The sequence below is a fragment of the Emydura macquarii genome, unplaced genomic scaffold (assembly GCF_026122565.2).
Source record: "Emydura macquarii macquarii isolate MOO-44397 ecotype Brisbane River unplaced genomic scaffold, CSIRO-AGI_Emac_v2 contig_2060, whole genome shotgun sequence".
Taxonomy (NCBI): Eukaryota; Metazoa; Chordata; order Testudines; family Chelidae; genus Emydura; species Emydura macquarii.
The window spans coordinates 1-17,812 of record NW_027132197.1 but is presented as its reverse complement, the minus strand read 5'-3'; the positions used below and the strand labels follow the sequence as shown (position 1 = coordinate 17,812).

The window sequence follows — 17,812 nt, the reverse complement described above, 5'->3', positions numbered from 1 at the left end:
TTGGCCAGACCATTACTGTCCAGCTCTGGTGTCTGCCTGTTGGCCTAATCTGGCTACTCAGAATCTCCATACACACGTCCTGTCCCTGGCTGGATTACATCAGCTCCTGGATCTTTGACGTCCACCAGTTACAAATATCATCTGCCGGGCAGTGAAAGTGGCTGAGGGATATAGACAGGGGATGCCACAAATAGTCACAGACTCGCTTGGCCGAGACACAGATTAAATCCATGAACCGTATGAATGAAAATACTCAGACACGGTTTATTTCTTACAAGTCTCTCAATGAATTCATCAAAAGTCGGCACAGAAGCGCTAGCAGACAGGAATACAAGTAACGTATCCCACATGAGCCCATTTCTATCTCTAGCACTGAAAGACAAATCCTATTTGGAATAGATCGATGAGCTTTCATTGTGATCTACTAATCGATAACCTATAATCAAAGCTTGCCCAAGCAGGTACCAGCCATACTCCATCTGTGTTGCTAGTTTCCCTTTGAAGCGCTGGCAGAATAGCAGGACGGCTTTGGATCTGGTTAGCCCCATCACCAGGATTTGTGTTACAGAGAAAAAATGAATAACATAAACAGGAAAATTTAGAAACTGGCGAACAGCTTCAGAGCAGCGACGTGGAGCAAGATGATGGATCCTCCAAAGAGGGAAGGGCTCGTCTGACTGGGGAAGGCGATGCCTCCTCTGGTAGCTGTTAATCAGAAAAAGCAGATCAAACAATTCCTAGATTATTTCACACTGACAGATCTTAAAGCTGGACCCAGGTACCTGCCCAACAGCTCCTGGACCCTGTTTCTGTGAGAGGCACAACAGTAATCATTTCCCCTCCACAGGACATTCCAGCCTGGAATTTATCTGGGACTTTCACCTCACTGGTGATATATTCCACCTGCCTCCTTTCTCCTCAGCCTGCTTCTTCCTTTGGTATGAACCATTAGTGAGCATGTTTCACTCTGTCCCAGAGGCTCCAGTTGGGTTTTCTTATTTATTGCATATGTGTATTCCAGTTATGAATAATACAGACACGAGTCTATGAGAGACTGGCTGCAGGCACCAGTAACACCATTTCTGTTGGGTATTTTTTATTGGCTTTAGGGGAAAATGTTGCTGGGCAGAGAAGGGCCGCTCCATTTTCTGGAGAATTCTGATATTTCAAAATTTGGTGTCGTTCTGCTTTGGAATGAAAACGAAAAATGTTGAAATTCTCCAGAAAAGGGAACGGAGTGTCGGCTGGGGGGCAGTCCACTGAGCAGGCTGGCCAAGAGACGGGGGCACTGGAAAACCAGGGGTCCATGATTCCTAGACAGTCTGCCATCCAAGCCGGTGCCAGGCGGGGGAGCTGCCCAGAACCCAGGCAGCGCTGTGACAGAATCTGGTAGAAATCAAACTATCTCTGCCACAGGTTCAGATTTTGACAAATTGTCAAATTCCAACGAGAAAATGTTTCCTTGAGATTTTTCCAACCTGCTCTGGTAAAACAGTCACGTGTGTTTCCTGCTCTCAGAGGGTGTCGTGCACTGGGGATGGGGTGGGTGAAGCTAGGAGAGGAGGGAGCTGGGGACACACTTGGGTTGCTGGGTTAGGGAATGTGTGTTCAGCCTCCCAGTGCAGAACCTTTAGTGCTCTCAGGGGTAATTCTCCCAACATTCTCTGTTCTGCAATCAGCTGCACAGGGAATGCATTCACACAGGAAGGTGCTCAGACACCAGCCATGCTGGCCATACGAGAACCTGGATAAATAGCCAGAACATGCAGCTAACCGCACTTATTTCACAAGTGGTTTCCGTGTATGTGACAGGTTTGCCTGGTGGGGTTGCTCTCAGTTCTGCACATCACTACAGTGGGGAGACGTTTTCAAAACAATGAAAACAAAATGTTTCTTTCTTACCAGAGTTGTCAGCACAGACTGAGTTCTTCTCTCCTACGGTACAAACAGAGAGGGGGCAATGAAACGCAGTGTGCTCAGGTAGAGTTTTCAACTCATTCTACTATTTCCAAGGAAACATAGGAACTGTCGGAGTAGATCCCACCAATGAGTTCCATCAAGTCTGGTGTCCTGTCCCCGACAGAAGTAATGCCCAGCTCCATCCGGAAAAGGTGCAAGAAACCCCAGACTGGAATAACCTACACATAGAGGAAATTTCTTCCCCAACACTGGCAGTTAGTGACTGCCTTAGGTCCTCAGATCTAAGGGTTGACAGCTCTTTTTAGAACAATTCTTTTATCCTATGTAACACAACTGTGGAGATTCTCACTATCTATATAGTTGGCTAGTTGTTTTTTTATCTTATTGAGCTCTTGGCCTCATGGAAACCTTGTGGCAATGAGTTCCACAAGTTAACTTTGCATTATATTACAGAGCATTCCTTTTCCTTATTTAAAATATGTTGCCTTCAGTTTATTCTTGTTTTATGAACTAAGGCAAATGGCACTCGCTAATTTGCCACTGTCTCATTTATTATATTGCATCTCTCTATCTCTGGGTTTTTTTAATGTGTCTGTTCTCCTAATTAAACCATCCCAGTCTGACCTTTAGAAATCTCTCCAGGCCTGCCATCATTTTCAACACTTGTCTCCGAACTCTTTTTTCTCCCCACTCTAAATCTTTTAGAACCAGGGTGACAGAAGCAAGCAGAAGGCATGCTGGGGTGAAGAATGATGTGAAAATACTGCTAGTATCCCAGTGAAGGCTGCCCCATTGATTCATATAATGGTGTTATGATTGTCACGCTGTCTGGATAATGGGGGCCCTTGAGGTGTATTCAGGAGCTCTGATTACTCCTTTCTACACCAGTCTCACGTTGGGGGTGTCACGCTGGCTGGTTCGAAGGGCGGGGAGGGGGGAAATCATAATAGTTCATGTGAGATATGCCATGTCAGGTACTGTTAGAAAGGATATATTGTGCTAAGTAAGATAATAATGCTTATGTTCATGTATTATATGTGAAATTAAAGTTATGGATGTATTTGATATTTCTGTACGTCAATTTGGGCTGGCTGGGAAGTACCCCAGAGAGGCGGCAGAACAATAGCCTGCTTGATGGCCCGTTAAGACACTCACGGATGCAAGGGGCGCAGGAAGAAACTAAAGGGAGACCTGAAGAGTTACCAGGATTGGCCCATGTGACTCTGGACACCATTTTACTACTTGTAACATTCCACAAGACAGCATGGCCAGGGCCAAAGGGTATATAAGGCCAAGCCACAGAATCCATTTTGTCTTTGTTCCTGTTCAGCTACGGACACACACCTGCCTCTGGATCAATTCACTAGCAACTGAACCGAAGGACTAAGACCCATCCAGGTACTGGATGTGTACCAGAGGAACTGTACAAGCCTGCAACTCCACAATTCTCCCAAAGACGTGATGTATATGGACTTTCAATCATTTGTATGTAGCTGATTTGCTTTGACCCTTTAACATTTCTCTGATAATTTGTTTCTTTCTTTTTACAATAAACTTTTAGTTTTAGTTACTAAAGGACTGGCTGGCAGCGTGGTATTTTAGGTAAGATCCAAACTTATATTGATCTGGTTCTGTGGCTGACCCTTTGGGGTCAGGAAAAACCTTTTTGGTAAAAAGCATAGAGTTTAAACAACTGGTCTCTTTACTGGACCTAGTGGGAGCCAGAGACTGAAATGCAGTAAAGGGGGCTGTGTGTATTTGTGTACTGGCTTCTTGATAACCAGTGTGGGAAATCAGAAGTACAGTTTGTGGCTGTTTGGGAAGTTTGACTTCAGTGTCACCCATCAGCGCTAGGAGAATCTGCTCTCGTTCTACAGCCTGCCCTGGCCTTGGCATTTTCAGTTGGCTGCCCTGGGCACAGACGGGTCACAATGGTATTTTCACATCATTCTCCACCCCAGCATGCCTTCTGCTTGCTAACCTTTTGTTTGCTTTACAGACCTGGCAGCGCACTGGGCACAGCTTTGCATTGAGATTTGCACTGAGCTCTGCACAGTGATGTCAGGTCTCTGTCTGGGTTGGTGCAGCTCCAGCCATCCAGTGAAACGATTCCTCACAGGGTGCATTGCGCTGAATTTGTCACGGTGCATTTCACCGGAAGTTGTGCTGCCCATTCCCCCAGCTTGGTGAGATCGCTCTGAAGTTCCTCGCTGTCTTCTCTAGTCCTGACTGCACTAATTAACGCACCATGTGCACATTAGACCGCCTGCCTGTTCCCTTTTCACGTCCGATGGGTTTGCTGTGCTGTGTCTGAGGAGCCACGGCTGCTCTGCCAGGCTCCTGAGGACTCTGGACGGGGCGTGTGTGCAAGACTCGCGGTGGCGCGGGGCCGTCACCCGTCTTTGTAGTGATCCCTCTGCCCTGATGTCCAGACACTGTCTCTTTCCTCACCGAGTGCTTGGGGCCGAGTGTTCTCCCACCCCAGCCCGAGGCCCTCTCCCGCAGCAGGAGGCGTGGCAGCCCGTCACCCCCCAGCCCTCCCCATGTCAGTGTCTCTCTCATCAACTCTCTCTGCAGTGGGGTTTTCAAATACCCCACAGCAAATGCCCCACACAAATATTTCTCGTGTCCAGCCCAGTACTCACCGTTCAGGAATGCACAGTTAAAATTGCTGCAGGTCTGGTTTGTGCTCTGGAGGACAAAGCTGTGACTGTCTTGTCCTGGGGACACAAGGAATTTCTCATGGACTGGGATCAGCACTTCTTCCTCCCCCGGAACATGCGAGAAGTTCCTGATATGGACGCCAAAGCACGTGTGGATGGTGAAGACTGTGACGTTGCCAAATGTCTCAGCTACTGTTCTATTAATAGACGAAGAGGCAGAGTATCCAAACCTGATGATACCCGAACCCGTGTGCGAAAGGTCAGTGCCCCGGTACACTGTCTCTTTGTACATCGCACCACAGCTCCCTTGTAAGAGCCGCAAAGCTCTTGTCAAATAATAATGAAGGGCTTTGAATTGGAAATTGTCCCTGTACTCGGCTGGAGACATCCAAACCTTTCTCTCTTCCTTAGCAAATACTGGGTAAAAGGCTCTGTCAGTATAGACTATTATGGCTCTTCCATGCTCATCCTTAAAGCCTCGGGGCAGAGAAAGCTTCGTCTTTACATTTTGCCAGTGATTGGATGAGTTTTCCCAGGCTGCTCTAAACGGTTGGGAATTGGACAATTCTTTCTCCAGCAGCCCAGGTGCACGTCCATCCATCTCTTCTTCACATCCTATGTACTGGTCATCAAAAGAATCTGGACACATGCTCAGCTCCACCTGGCATTTGACTGGGAGAACAAAGGAAACAAACGGTCACATTAGCATTTGTGTTACAACAGCGCCTAGAGCTCAGACTAGGATCAGGGCCCCAGTGTGCTCGGCCCTGTACAAACAAACGAAGAGACGGCCTCTGCCCCTAGAAGTTCACCTGCGTAGCTCCCAATAGACAAGAGAGGTGAGAGGAGGGGGGCAGGGATGGAGATGGCAGCAGTGTCAGCAATGTGCTGCCTGGCAAGTGCCATGTTGATGCCACAATTTCCGGGCGGGCGGGCGGGAGGAGTGCAGTGCAGTGCAATGCAGTGCTGGGCAGTGCAGTGCTGGGCAGTGCAGTGCAGCGGGTGCGCTGGGTTTGCACTGCCCTGTAGCACTAGCTGAACACTGCCTGTGCCCTGCTTACGGGGGATGTTTGCTGCACACATTGGCTCGGGTTAGTGGGGGGCTGTTGTGAACAAGAAGCAGCAATGGCTGGCATGGCTCACGAGAAGCCACTGCTCAGCACACGCTGGAGGGTGGTTGGGCAGTGCCAGGACTGTGACCTGTGAAGATGTTGGTTCCTCTAGCGCTGACCTGCAGGGCTGGTCTGAACCGGGCAGGCAGAGGCTGGCAGTGCGGTGCAGGCAGCAGGAGAACTGTGCGGGTGTAACAAGGACACGCTCGTAAGAGCGGCAGGGAGTTGTTCGGGGAGCCAGGCTCAGACATGGGCTGGACTGTCAACCCCGAGAGCCACTGAACCAAACTGGGACCCCTGTGTGTGCTGGAAACCACTTCACAGCGGGGGCTGCGGTAGCCCCCCAGCACCCTAGGCCCAGCACCTGTGCTCTCCTGGCAGCAGAGAGAGGAGAGAGAGCTGAGGGGAACGGGAAGCTCCTGCAGGGCGAGGGGAAGCCTGAGCAGGTGGAAACTGGTTTAAATGGGTTCTGTTGGCTTGGGATTGTGTTGGGGGAAACCAGGGGAGCCCTGCAAGCCTGGCCCTGAGAGACGGCAGAACCCAGAGCGGTTGTGGGGAGAAGGACTAGAAAACAGACTGCGGTAGGAAGGAGTCCAGAAGGCAGCAGCAAGGAGTCGGAGGGAGCAGATCTTGGCGGCTGGTCACAGGTCCCTGGACTGGAACCCGTGTTAGGGGCAGGCCTGGGTTCCCCACCCAGCCATGGGGGAAGGTGGGGTGCGGCCCAGAGAAAGGAATGAGGCCGAGTGAGAGGAGGGTGTGAGGACTGTGGGGCCAACGAGGATTGTGAGGAAGTTCGGCTGTTATGAGATGGACTTTCTGTGACCCAGAAGGGGAGGAACTAAAACCCGACCGGGCTGCAGGGCTGAGTCAGGGGAAGAGAGGCTGTCCGCAGGAGTCACTAGGTTGGGACAAGCCGCGACCCTGTGCCCAGCCCTGGGCAGCTCCTCCCCTCGTGCACAGCTGTACGTCGGGGCCAGGTCTGGGCGCCGCGTCAGGACAGACGGGGAAAAATTGGAGAGAATCCAGAGAAAAGCAACAAAAACGATCTATGGTTTAGAAAACCTGCCCTGGGAGGAGAGATTAAAAACTGGGCCTCGTTAACCCTGAGAAAAGAAGAGGGAGGGGGGATCTGATAAGACTCGTCACGTGTCTGAAGGGCTGTTATCCAGAGGGCAGGGATCAGTTGGTCTCCACGTCACTGAAGGCAGGACAAGAATTAATGGGCTCAATCTGCAGCAAGGGGGATTTAGGTCAGATATGGGGAAAAACTTTCCGACTCGGGGGTAGCTGAGCATTGGAACAGGCTTCCAAGGGGGGCTGTGGAATCCCCGTCCCAGGAGGTTTTTAGCACAAGTTGGACAAACACCTGCCAGGCTGGACTAGGTTTGCTTGGTCCTGCATCAGCGAGAGGGCTGGACCAGGAGACCTCTCGAGATCTCTTCAGCCTCCCCTGTCTGTGGTTCTAGGACTGCCGCAAGCGTGGCCTTGAGGAGAAAACAGAGAGCTCACATGGGCAGGCTCCAGACCTTACCTGCGGGATTCCCAGCAAGATGTACAGACAGACGTGTGTCAAGGGGAGCAGTGGAGGTCTCAGCATTGCTCCAACTTCCCCGTGCGGCTGTAAGAGAATCCATCAGGGACGTCAGTGGAGGGGTTGGGAAAAGCGCACTGCAAATCCAGATCGCTCTGTTGTTCCGGTCAGTGACTGAGATTTCCCAGGCAGGAATAGCTATTTGTCGCATTGCAGCTCAGCCGTAATGGAGGCGGATTTGGCCCTGGAATACAGTCTGCAATGCAGGGTGTGGGGCGTAGCTGTGGGGAAATCCTTCCTTCACTTCCCAGCGATCCCATTTCCCTAAAGGATTATGGGTGGTGGGAATACGATACCTAGTGCCATGCCTGGCTGCTTTGTTCTGCCCCATGGCCAAGGGCGTGATCAGTGACGCAGACATCAAACACCAGTGCTGAGCCTAGGCCAAGGGTTGCAGCCACACGAACATCTCAGAGACGCAAACACACAGGCCTCTGTCACCTGGCTGGGCAGGGACCCACACCCCATCCACACGGCCACACGGAGACACACTGCAAACAGACCAACACCCAGCTCACCATGTCCCTTTACCACTGCAGCTGCGCCCTCCAGCACTCCCCTCTTCACACCTGTGTTCACCTGCTGAGCGGATCCCTTGTTTAGTGGGTCTGGTGGGGAGCTGGGTCCTTTGGGGGCAGAGTTTCTGGCCAGGGAAAGGGAGCCGGGCATTGGAATTTGGAGAGTGGGTCCTGGGGGAGAGCCAGTGACATGGGGACAAGGGTGTGGGAGTGTCTTGCTCAGGGTTATCAAGATAGAGTCTGGAGCAGTGACTGCATGGCAGTATTTACTGGGGGAGAGGGAGGGTTTCCAGTGAACACATGGAAACAGCATCCTTCCCCTGGGCTGTGTCTGTAAAGGGCAGGATCTGAGGTGGGGCTTTTCCCTCCCTTGTGTACTGTAGGGGTTGGCCTGGGGTAGGCGACAGTGAGCTGTGCCAGGGGTGATGGGATGGAAACGCACACAGTGAATGGGTACCAGACACAGGAGTTTATGGTGTGCCCGGAATGAGATGGGGGGGGGGGTGTGAGGACAGGATAGGAAGGTGGAATATGAGTGCGGGAGTGGAGTGGGTGTGCGTGCATGTAGAATAGAGGGTGTGGAGTGGGGTGTGTGTGAATGAATGGCTGTATGTATACAGAGTGTGTGTGCGTGTGTGGATATGTAAATTCATGCATATTTATACAATTTAGGCAAATACATGCAAATCATAAATAAGCTTTTCATTTTTTTTTTTTTTTTTTTTTTGCAAATGTTGGCCTCTAGGCACCTTCTTAACGCTAATGTCAGAATAATCCTTTTTCTTCCACAAAAACCTTATTTTGTCTAAATCCATTGCACCTTTCTTTTAACAGCAATGCAGACATTGGTCCGTGGAATGCTTCTCCACTGGAAATGGATTTTCCACACTAGTTTACGTTGCCAGAAAAAGACCTGAACACTGAAAGATTTTGGCAGACAGCAACATTCGCGGTGGTTCATGGTTTTTTTTGATTAAGGGCAGCATCCCCTGTTGTCAGTAAGTCCAAATAAACAACTTGTTTCTCAAAGAGAGATCACCACTCTTAAACTGTTAAACCTTTAAACGGTTCAAATGCCATATTTGCATCCTGTCCTAAACCTCACACGGTCACCCTCGGTCTGTTACCTTGTTGTGACACCACTAATGGAGTTCACTCCAAAGCCTCACAGTCTATAACTTCTCCTGGGATTTCTGGTAGGGTTGAAGACTCTGCAAAATACTTAATACAGCCCCAGACTGTGTTACTTTTTCAGACATCTTCTACAGGACCCAGGGGATGATACTGTGAATTTCCCCTGCCTGGGCACTAGAAATTCTATAAAATATCACTAAAATGTGTACAAACCTTGATTCTGTGACAGGATTTTCTTCCCTCTCATGTAGTCTTGCCTCAGTATGAAAGCACAGTACTGCAGATGTCTTTATAGATGTTATTTATTTAGGGCCAGGATGTGATACCTTTACATGCGTCGAGTAGGACCTTGCACACATGGGTTAGTCTAGACTAGAGAGTTTTGACACCCTGTTGATCTGTTGTTAACTGATCGTTAATTTGGGTTAATTAGCAAACAACTTTAAAAATGCTAACTTAGACATTTCACAAATGTTTGCTCCAGGGCTGAGCCCTAGGGTGAAGCACAAACTTTTCTCACCTTGTCTTCAAGGTGTGGCTTCTACAGCTGGAGACCTAGAGCGCGTTAACGCCCTTGCTGTAAAACCCGACCGGAGACAAAGCTCTCGAGTGTTACTGTGGCTAGGCAAGGTCAGCCATGCAGGGGAGAGGGGACGCAGCGCTGACCTCACCCAGCTACAGCAGAGTGAAAACTACAGAGTTCCTTGTCACTGAAAATAACAGCTACAAAACGGTCCCAGTAGAAAGATGCCAGACGGCTCTCGGTGGTTTTCCACCAAAATGAGCCAGTGTTTACTCTGAGCCAGTTTTTACAAATCAAATACTGACCGGAAGCAGTAACGCTAAGAATTGTGCACATCCTGTGCGCTGAACATTTGTGTTGCTCTCCTCTGCACTCTGTCCTAAAATAAGGCACCCAGAACTGCACACAGCGCTCCAGCAGCAGCTTCACCAATTCCAGGTAGAGCGGGACAATTACCTCTCCTGTCGTACGTACGACACTCCGGGTCATGCACCCCAGGAAGGTGTCAGCCTTTTTTTGCAACTGCTTCACACTGTTGACTCATCTTCACTTTGTGATCCACTCTCACCCCTGGATGCTTTTCAGCAGCACTACCGCCCAGCCAGTTAGTCACCGTTTCGAATTTGTGCATTCGATTTGTCCTTCCTAAGTGCAGTACTTTGCACTTGTCTTTATTGAATTTCAGCTTGTTGATTTCTGACCAATTCTTCACTTTGTCCAGGTCATTTTGAATTCCAGTCCTGACCTCCACAGCGCTTTCTACCCTGCCCCAGCTTGGTGTCATTGTAAGCTTATAAACCTCCTTCTCCACTGCATTATCCAAGTCATTAATGAAACTGCTGAATTGTACCAGACCCAGGACTGACCCCAGCAGGACCCCACTGGATCCACCCTCCCAGTTGGACAGGGAACCACTGAGAACTGCTCTCTGAGTGCGATCTTTCAACCCGTTCTGCACCCACCTTACAGTAATTTCATCTAGCCCACACTGCCCTAGTTAACTCACGAAACTGATATGTGGGACTGGGGGAGAAGCCTTGCTAAGATCAAGATGTATCACGTCTGCTGCTTCCCCCGTCCACGAGGTCAGACCCCCATCTAAGAAGGAAATTAGGTTGGTTTGACATGATTTGTTCATGGCTGTTTCTTATAACTATTGTTCTCTAGGTACTTACAAATTGATTGTTTCATAATCTGTTCCAGTATCTCTCCAGGTATTGAAGCTAGGCTGACAGGTAAGTATTTCCCCAGGTTCTCTTTGTTCACCTTTTTAAAGAGGAACCTTTGAAGCTGTTCCACTGAGGATAAATAATTTTTAAAACACATTGGACCGAGGGGCCCGGCTCCTGGGGCCCAAAGCACCCAGCTACAGGGTGGGTCTGTCTCTGTTCCCCACACACCATTAATTCTTTCACTCTTTAGCCACAGAGGAACAGCTTCAGCAATGAGCCAGAGAAAAAGGGAGCACAAGCAAAGAAGTAAGGCCCTACCAAATTCACGGTCCATTTTCATAAATTTCAGGGTCAAAGCATTTAAAAATCTTGAATTTCATGGTTTTGGATATTTCAATCTTACATTTTGCGGTGTTGTAACAAGCATGACTTTGTGTTTTAAAACAGCAAAACATAAACATGTAACGCCCATGACGCCCCCCTTCCCGCTCCAATGCCACCCTTCCTTCTGCACTGCTGCCGGCAGCGGTGCTGATTTCAGAGCTGGGCACCCAGCCAGCAGCTGCCGCTCTCCGGCTGCTCAGCTCTGAAGGCAGCACAGAAGTAAGGGTGGCAACACAGCGACCCCCTACAATAGCCTTGTGGCTCCCCTTTGGCTTGGGATCCCCGGGCTGAGAAAGGCTGCTACAGGGTAAAAGTGCACAAAAGACCAGATTTCACTGGGGAGACCAGATTTCACGGTCCGTGATGCATTTTTTACAACCGTGAATTTACAACCTACAAATAACGACATGAATGACCCCATGGGCCAGTGGTTAGAGCACTCACCTGGTAGAGCCCAGTTTAAATCCTTTCTCCCCTTTCAGTGGAAGTAGGACTTGAATCCAGGGTCTCCTGCATCCCAAGTGAGTACCCGAATCACTGGGCTAAACGTTATGAGGGAAGATCTCCCCGTCTCCTCTCCCCACCCCCTGCTTTCTGTGTGAGTTTCTCTCCAGGGCTGACTTGGTTAGCAAGGTCCAAGCACACCTACCAGATCGGGTCCTGCAGGTGAGTCAGGTGGAGGAACGTGTGTCTTCCCCTGGGTCATGCAGCGCTCTGGGGCTGGCACGGGGCTGCAGGGCACATGCTCAGAGGCAGACACGTAAGAGCCGAGGGAAGTGGTTACTGCAAAACTGTAGGTGCTGAGCCGGTTTCTGCACCTACAGGGTTCAGGGGCGGCTGAGCAGGGGCTTTGTGAATCCTGGTGGGGCCTGATTCTGGGATTTAGGTGCCTAAAGCGGCAGCTAGGTAGGGCTAGCTGGGTAGAGATCAGCTGCCCTGGCAATCTCCGCAAAGAGATGAACAGCTTTCTGCTTTGGAGACTCACCTGAGGTTAGGAACGGATCGTCTCGGTGGCTGTGTCAATATGTAGGCTCAAAAGCAGATTGCTCTGACCAAAAGACACAGGCCTGGAGGGGCTTTGCCTGTTGTTTGCTAAACTACGTTTGAAACGTCCTCTGTATGTTATCCGGATGTTCTGCTTACTGGAGTTCGTTTATGCGCTATTTACATTTGTTTGGGAACATCCGGAGAGGCCTTTTCTTGAATGTGCATTGCCTGACTAAGATCAAGCAGTGCTTCTTGTTAGTGCGCTGTGTTAACTGGTGCAAGTGGAACCCATATTGATGGGAAACTTCGCTATAGCATCTTCTTCCTTTCAGAATGTATTTTCTTTTTAAATTGTGGTTTGTTTAACCTTTTGGCTTCTTTAAAGTAGACGTTAGTAAATTAGTTGAAGAATGAATGTGGTATGTACGTGTAATAAGAAAGGAGGAAGCCCTACATGTCCACGGCAACAAAGGAGAGTGAAGATACATTGTTTTAACAGCGTTTTACTACCCAGATGGCCGAAGACTGCAAACAAGAGATAACCCCAAAATGCCGGAAGACTCACAGGACCAAGACAGAGTGTGAGAGAGAAAATGGAAGTGGTCATGCTTGCAACACAGATGGAGGAAAACAGCATGAGTCAGCATGACCCATAGACCTGAATAGGAACTGATCACTATAAAGATGGGGTGGAAAGATGAGGCTTTTGGGTTCATTCTCCAAACATCCAGGAGGATTGGTTTGACCCCATGTGTCCAGGCTACCTGGCCAGTGAACTGGCACGGGCAACTCATACCCGGGTGATTATATTCCAACTGTGGAACTTTGTGTGTGTGTGTGTGTGTGTGTGTGACAGCTGTTTAAAATTTCAGTACTCACAGTAAACGGGGCGTATTGCCTTGTCCCCTGAATAAGATCCTGCTAGTCTTTTTCTTTCATCAGTATAACAAATAGAGGACAGATCTTTACAACGACCAGTCAGGGATGTTTGCACTCTGTGGAAATAGTTGTGGTCAATGTAGTTTATGATGTAGATGTGAGCAAAATACGTGGATATTTTTTGTTTTCACTACGTATGGTTTAAAATGTAGCTTCCTGCCTGTCCTCAAAGCGTTTCTAATTTTCTAACAGCTCAGCAGAAAATATTAGACTTTTCATTCTGTGTACCAGATTCTACCCTCTGATATGAACATTTGCATAACAAAAGTGCCTAGAGATCCCAACCCAGATTGTGGCCCTGATGTGCTAGGGGCTGCACATAGGGAGGCTGTCCCAGTCCTCAAAAATTACTGTCTAAGGCAGGCAAAGGTTGGTAGAAGAGAGAGGAGGTTAGGGGACTAGCTTGTTGTCACACACAGCAGGACAGGGGCAGAGCTGGGACCACACTCTTATCCACCGGACCACACTCCCCCTCCCTTCCACAGGTACTGGACAGATGTAACTGCGGGCAGATTGGTATCATTGTTTTAGCCACAGAGCAACCTGTTGGCAAGAGATGAATGCAGCAGAAGTGTCAGTAATTACATTACTGAAGAGTAAGAATGGAACGCTGTTACTATACCTGACTTTTCCCGAGTGGCTCTGATTTCCTGGCAGGCTGCTCTCCCCAACAAGAGATGTCTTGCCGTTGTAGCATTTAATCTGCAATGTTTATAACTCAGGAAATGGCCTAACTTTATCTAAGACACCTCCTTGCTGACTTTCACTTTCAGAATTAACGGGTGTTTGATTTTTTAGCAATACGAGGCTGATCTAAATCCCACTGAGTCAATGAAAAGATCTCATTGATTTCACCGGGCTTCGGATCAGGTTTATACAGAGCCAAAAAGTTAATATGAGCTAGGGCAAAGGCTCTTGAGTATTCCCAATACCGTCTAGTTCCAAATGTAGCCATAAACTACCTCCGTTTATCCTCTGTGAGTCCTGTTCTCGGATCCTCCCTGTCCCACATGCTAAAGCCAAGCAAAGAAAGACCCCAAACGATGCAGTTCTCTAGGGGCAACAGCTCAATTAGAAATCAGATGAAATACCACGTGGATAAATGTTTAAACACTGGTGTTAAAAAGTTGGATTTGCTTGGGTTGCGTAGAAGTGCACATTAATTAGAACTCCAGAAGGGAGCGAGCTGATAATGAGGGGAGGGAAAAAATAACCAGCCCGCAGGTGTAAGGAAGCTTTCCCCCAACTTTAGGGATTTGGAGAACATGTTGAAATGGACGATGAGAGTCCTGCAGCACTTTAAAGACTAAGAAATTTAATTTCTGTAGGCATAAGTTTTCGTGGGCTGTAACCCACTTCGTCAGATGAAAGGAATAGAAATCACATCGGAGGCATATATATACATATCCAAGGGCAGTAACAGCAATGGGGAAGGTGGATAAAAGCAAAGTCTATTCAGCTTATGCCTGCAGAAATTAAATTGGTTTGTCTTTAAGGTGCTACAGAACTCTCGCTGTTTTTGCTGCAGACAAACTAACACGGCTACTCCCCCTCTGGAACTTTTCAAATGGACAGCAGGGCACGCCACCCGGCTCCAGCAGCAGCGAAGCAGTAGGGGCAAGAAACCGAGCTGGCCTCAAGACTGAGCTTGAGAAGGCTATGGAGGGGATGGTCTGATGGGGCATCCTAGTTTGGTGTTATCCTTCTGCCAGGCAGAGCTGGCAGCGGCAAGGGCCGGGTTCCATGTCTAGGGATTCCTATCAATGATACAACACCAAACCGGCTCGAGCCCCCACCCAGTCACCTGGGAAATCACACACTATCCCCTGGGCGCCTCCAAAGGCAATACTCCCCCTCTGGCAAGCACCGAGTCTGTGTGCAGAAAATAAACCTTTTAATAGCAGGAAGGAAGTAACACAGCCCTGATTTGGGAAGACTGTGCAAAGAGAGTTAATGCACTCAATGAGCTGAACCCACCCCAGAGCAAGTCTCCCTTCTTGCTTTCCCCTCTACCGACCATCCTGGTTGCAGTGTCCACCTCTCAGCTGGGGCTCAGCCAGTCCCCTTCTGCAGGCTCCTGCCGGACACGGGCTTGACCAGGCCCCTCCGCTGCTGTTTCCTGCCACCTCCAGGCCTCGCCAAATCCCCACTGCTGGCTCCTGGCATTTGCAGGCACCAACCGCTGCCCTCACAAGGCCCAGCTGGGTTCTCTTTGCTGGTCGTCAGCCACGGTTTCCGGGTTCCTTTAGTGATTTCAGCTCTTAGTGAAGGTCAGTTGATGGGAACACCTTCTACTGACACAGGAGCAACGTCCCTGCTCTTAACGAATCACAAGACCCCAAGATGAGTCATTAATTCTACCTTTTAACAGTGGGAGCAGATAGTCAATCCCTACCTGAGAGTAGCCTCAGTGAGAAATTCCCCAATCTCCCTGCTTGCCCTTACACTGCTTGAGCATCCATACGCCTCCCTTGTTGAATTCTGTTTAGATTAAAGTGAATTTTTCATCAGACCGGGCCAAACACACTTCTGCTGGCATTTGTTCATACAGTGGAAGGACAACATTTCATTACCCCTGCAGTTAACACAAAAGTGACTTGGAGATTCCCCCACCTCCCTAGGTAACCCATTCCAGTGATTCACCACCCGCCTAGGGAAAACATTTTTCCTAATATCCGACCTAGACTTCCCCACTGCAACTAGAGACCATTGCTGCTTGTTCTGTCACCTGCCACCACTGAGAACAGCCTAGCTCCATCCTCCCTGGAACCCCCTTTCAGGTAGTTAAAGGCTGCTATCAAATCCCCCCTCATTCTTCTCTTCTGCAGACTAAACAAGCCTAGTTCCCTCAGCCTCTCCAGCCTTGTCCCGGCCCTCTTCTGACCTTGCTCCAGCCCTGTCTCCACCTCCAGACCCCTCCCCTGGACTCTTGGATACTTACGAGCCACCCTCAACCTTTGGCCTGTATCTGCACCCCAGCTATGATATTGATTTGGCTTGTCCATGGACTCTGATCTCGGTTCTGACCCTGGCCTGTCCCCAGACCCTGGTTCCAGTGCTGCCCTTGGCCTGGTCCTGACCTTACATCCAGCGTCAACCTCTAGTGAAACCACTAGACCTGACTACCGGGAATCTGTGCCACAGACAATGACTTAAAGACCCACAGTTACTGAAAGGTAAGCAACCGTTTTTTTCTTCTAAAACATCCCTCAACCGTCCCTCTCTGTCCTAACAGTTAAATCTCTCTTCCATGCCTTGCTCATCTGTTTAGATTATTTCTCTTTCTCCAGCACTGTACCTCCTTTGTCTCCCAGCTCAGACATTACGGCAAAAGGCCCTTTTATTTCAGCAGCACATTTTCCAGGCCAGTGGCCCTTACACTTGCTCTGCTGGCTGAACTTGTGTCTACAGGCACAGCTGTGTGACAGGGGAGGCTGACACTCAGGGAATCTGCAGCGGATGAGGAGGCTTTTACAGAGACACAGCACAGCATTGTTTTGTGGCATCATCTCTCTTTGCAACCGCTAAGTGTGAACAGACAGCAACAGTGGTTTTGACAGAACGAGCTTGCAGAACCAGGACACCTCTGTGCTAAGGGTGAAATGTTTGCTCTAGTGGAATAGAAAACGGTTCACATTAACTAACAGAAGTGACAGTAGAAGATCATGGGATGGTGTGAATCTCCCAGGAGATATTCGTTCAGATTTGAGAACTGGAAACCGCTTACAAGTTTTTTCATAGCTCTACATCTCAGCCACAAGATACAGAACTTGCATCTCACAATGCACAGACAGGGAGCAGAGAAACCAAAGACCTGTGTAACCTGTGTGTGATCTGCATTTCCTCCACAAATGGTAACCGATTACTTCTGAGCCCTGAGATACAGGAAGTTCCTGTCCCCTGCACAGTTGTGCTGACATGCTGATCGGAGTGACTTTCCTAACACGTTCACACAGTATTGCTACATTTGGCTAGCCACAGATCTGTGCTGCAAACCTGGACTGCATCTCCTTTCAGAAGAGCGGGAGCGAGGCAGACTTCAGCTACCTGGCAGCACGGGGCCTTTTTGCATAAAATCATTGCCATAGGAGGTGGAACCAGGAGAGGATATTCCAGCTAGACCATTCCCAGCGCACTATGCATAATTGTTTCCTGAAGTATTTTATTTTGTTCCCTATCCTTCCTAGTGCGCTTTTCATCCATTGTTAAATGGCGCCAGTGTTACCCGATTTGCCCATCACCGTCGGGTGTGTTGGAAAAAGATTCCAAATGAGGTTCATTTACCCTGAACCAGATAGAAAAGAGATCCACGCAGGTAGCTGGGAAGTCTCCAAGTTTTATTTCTGCAGAGGTCAGACACTTCCCAGCAAGTGGTCAGTGTGAGACCCCGAAGGCATGCTCTTTTGCATATTTAAACAAACATAGACAAAGAAATTATATATGCATAAATTCTTAATACTTAATGCTTATAGGTACATTCAAATTATCTCTATTACTATTGACCTACTTCTTCTAAAGGTATTCATAACAAAAAACATGCTAACAGAAGATTTCAGCTTATCTCTCTGGGCTGCTTGGTCTCTCTCAAGGCTATATAACTAGTTAAAACCAGTTGAGGCTATCTCCTTGCTTCTTCTAGGAACGCTTTCTCTGACCCTGGTACAAGACAAGCACTGTAAGAACAAAAAAGGAGGGGGCTGGCAATCTCTACAAAATAGCAGAACACTAAAAAAAACTAAAATGGAGTAACTGTGGTCAAGCAAACAATTATTTTCTTTCAGGTGCACTCATTTATATGGGTTACCTTCTTGGGGGGAGGGGTTCTGCAATTCTATCGACGTACTGCTTGTGTCACTTGTGTGTCCATAT

At 48.8% G+C, this 17,812-nt stretch overlaps 1 protein-coding gene across 1 annotated transcript; it reads right to left on the bottom strand.

Moving 5' to 3' along the window:
• Nucleotides 1–265: 265 nt before the first annotated feature.
• On the bottom strand, nucleotides 266–12,987 carry LOC137159963 (ecto-ADP-ribosyltransferase 5-like). Its single transcript, XM_067558429.1, has 5 exons — nucleotides 9,152–12,987; nucleotides 7,227–7,313; nucleotides 4,566–5,255; nucleotides 1,903–1,935; nucleotides 266–705 (listed from the first exon to the last, which is right to left on the bottom strand). The coding sequence occupies exons 1-5, from the start codon at nucleotides 9,183–9,185 to the stop codon at nucleotides 599–601; spliced, it is 951 nt and encodes a 316-aa protein (XP_067414530.1). The 5' UTR covers nucleotides 9,186–12,987; the 3' UTR covers nucleotides 266–598.
• Nucleotides 12,988–17,812: the final 4,825 nt, after the last annotated feature.

Excerpts from the sequence above, each read along its gene's own strand:
- LOC137159963 (XM_067558429.1), bottom strand. The coding sequence starts at position 9,185 with ATGAGAGGGAAGAAAATCCTGTCACAGAATCAAG. Across the intron at positions 5,256-7,226 it reads TCTTGCTGGGAATCCCGCAG|TCAAATGCCAGGTGGAGCTG; the intron begins GTAAGGTCTGGA and ends TTGTTCTCCCAG. Across the intron at positions 706-1,902 it reads AGTCTGTGCTGACAACTCTG|CTACCAGAGGAGGCATCGCC; the intron begins GTAAGAAAGAAA and ends TCTGATTAACAG.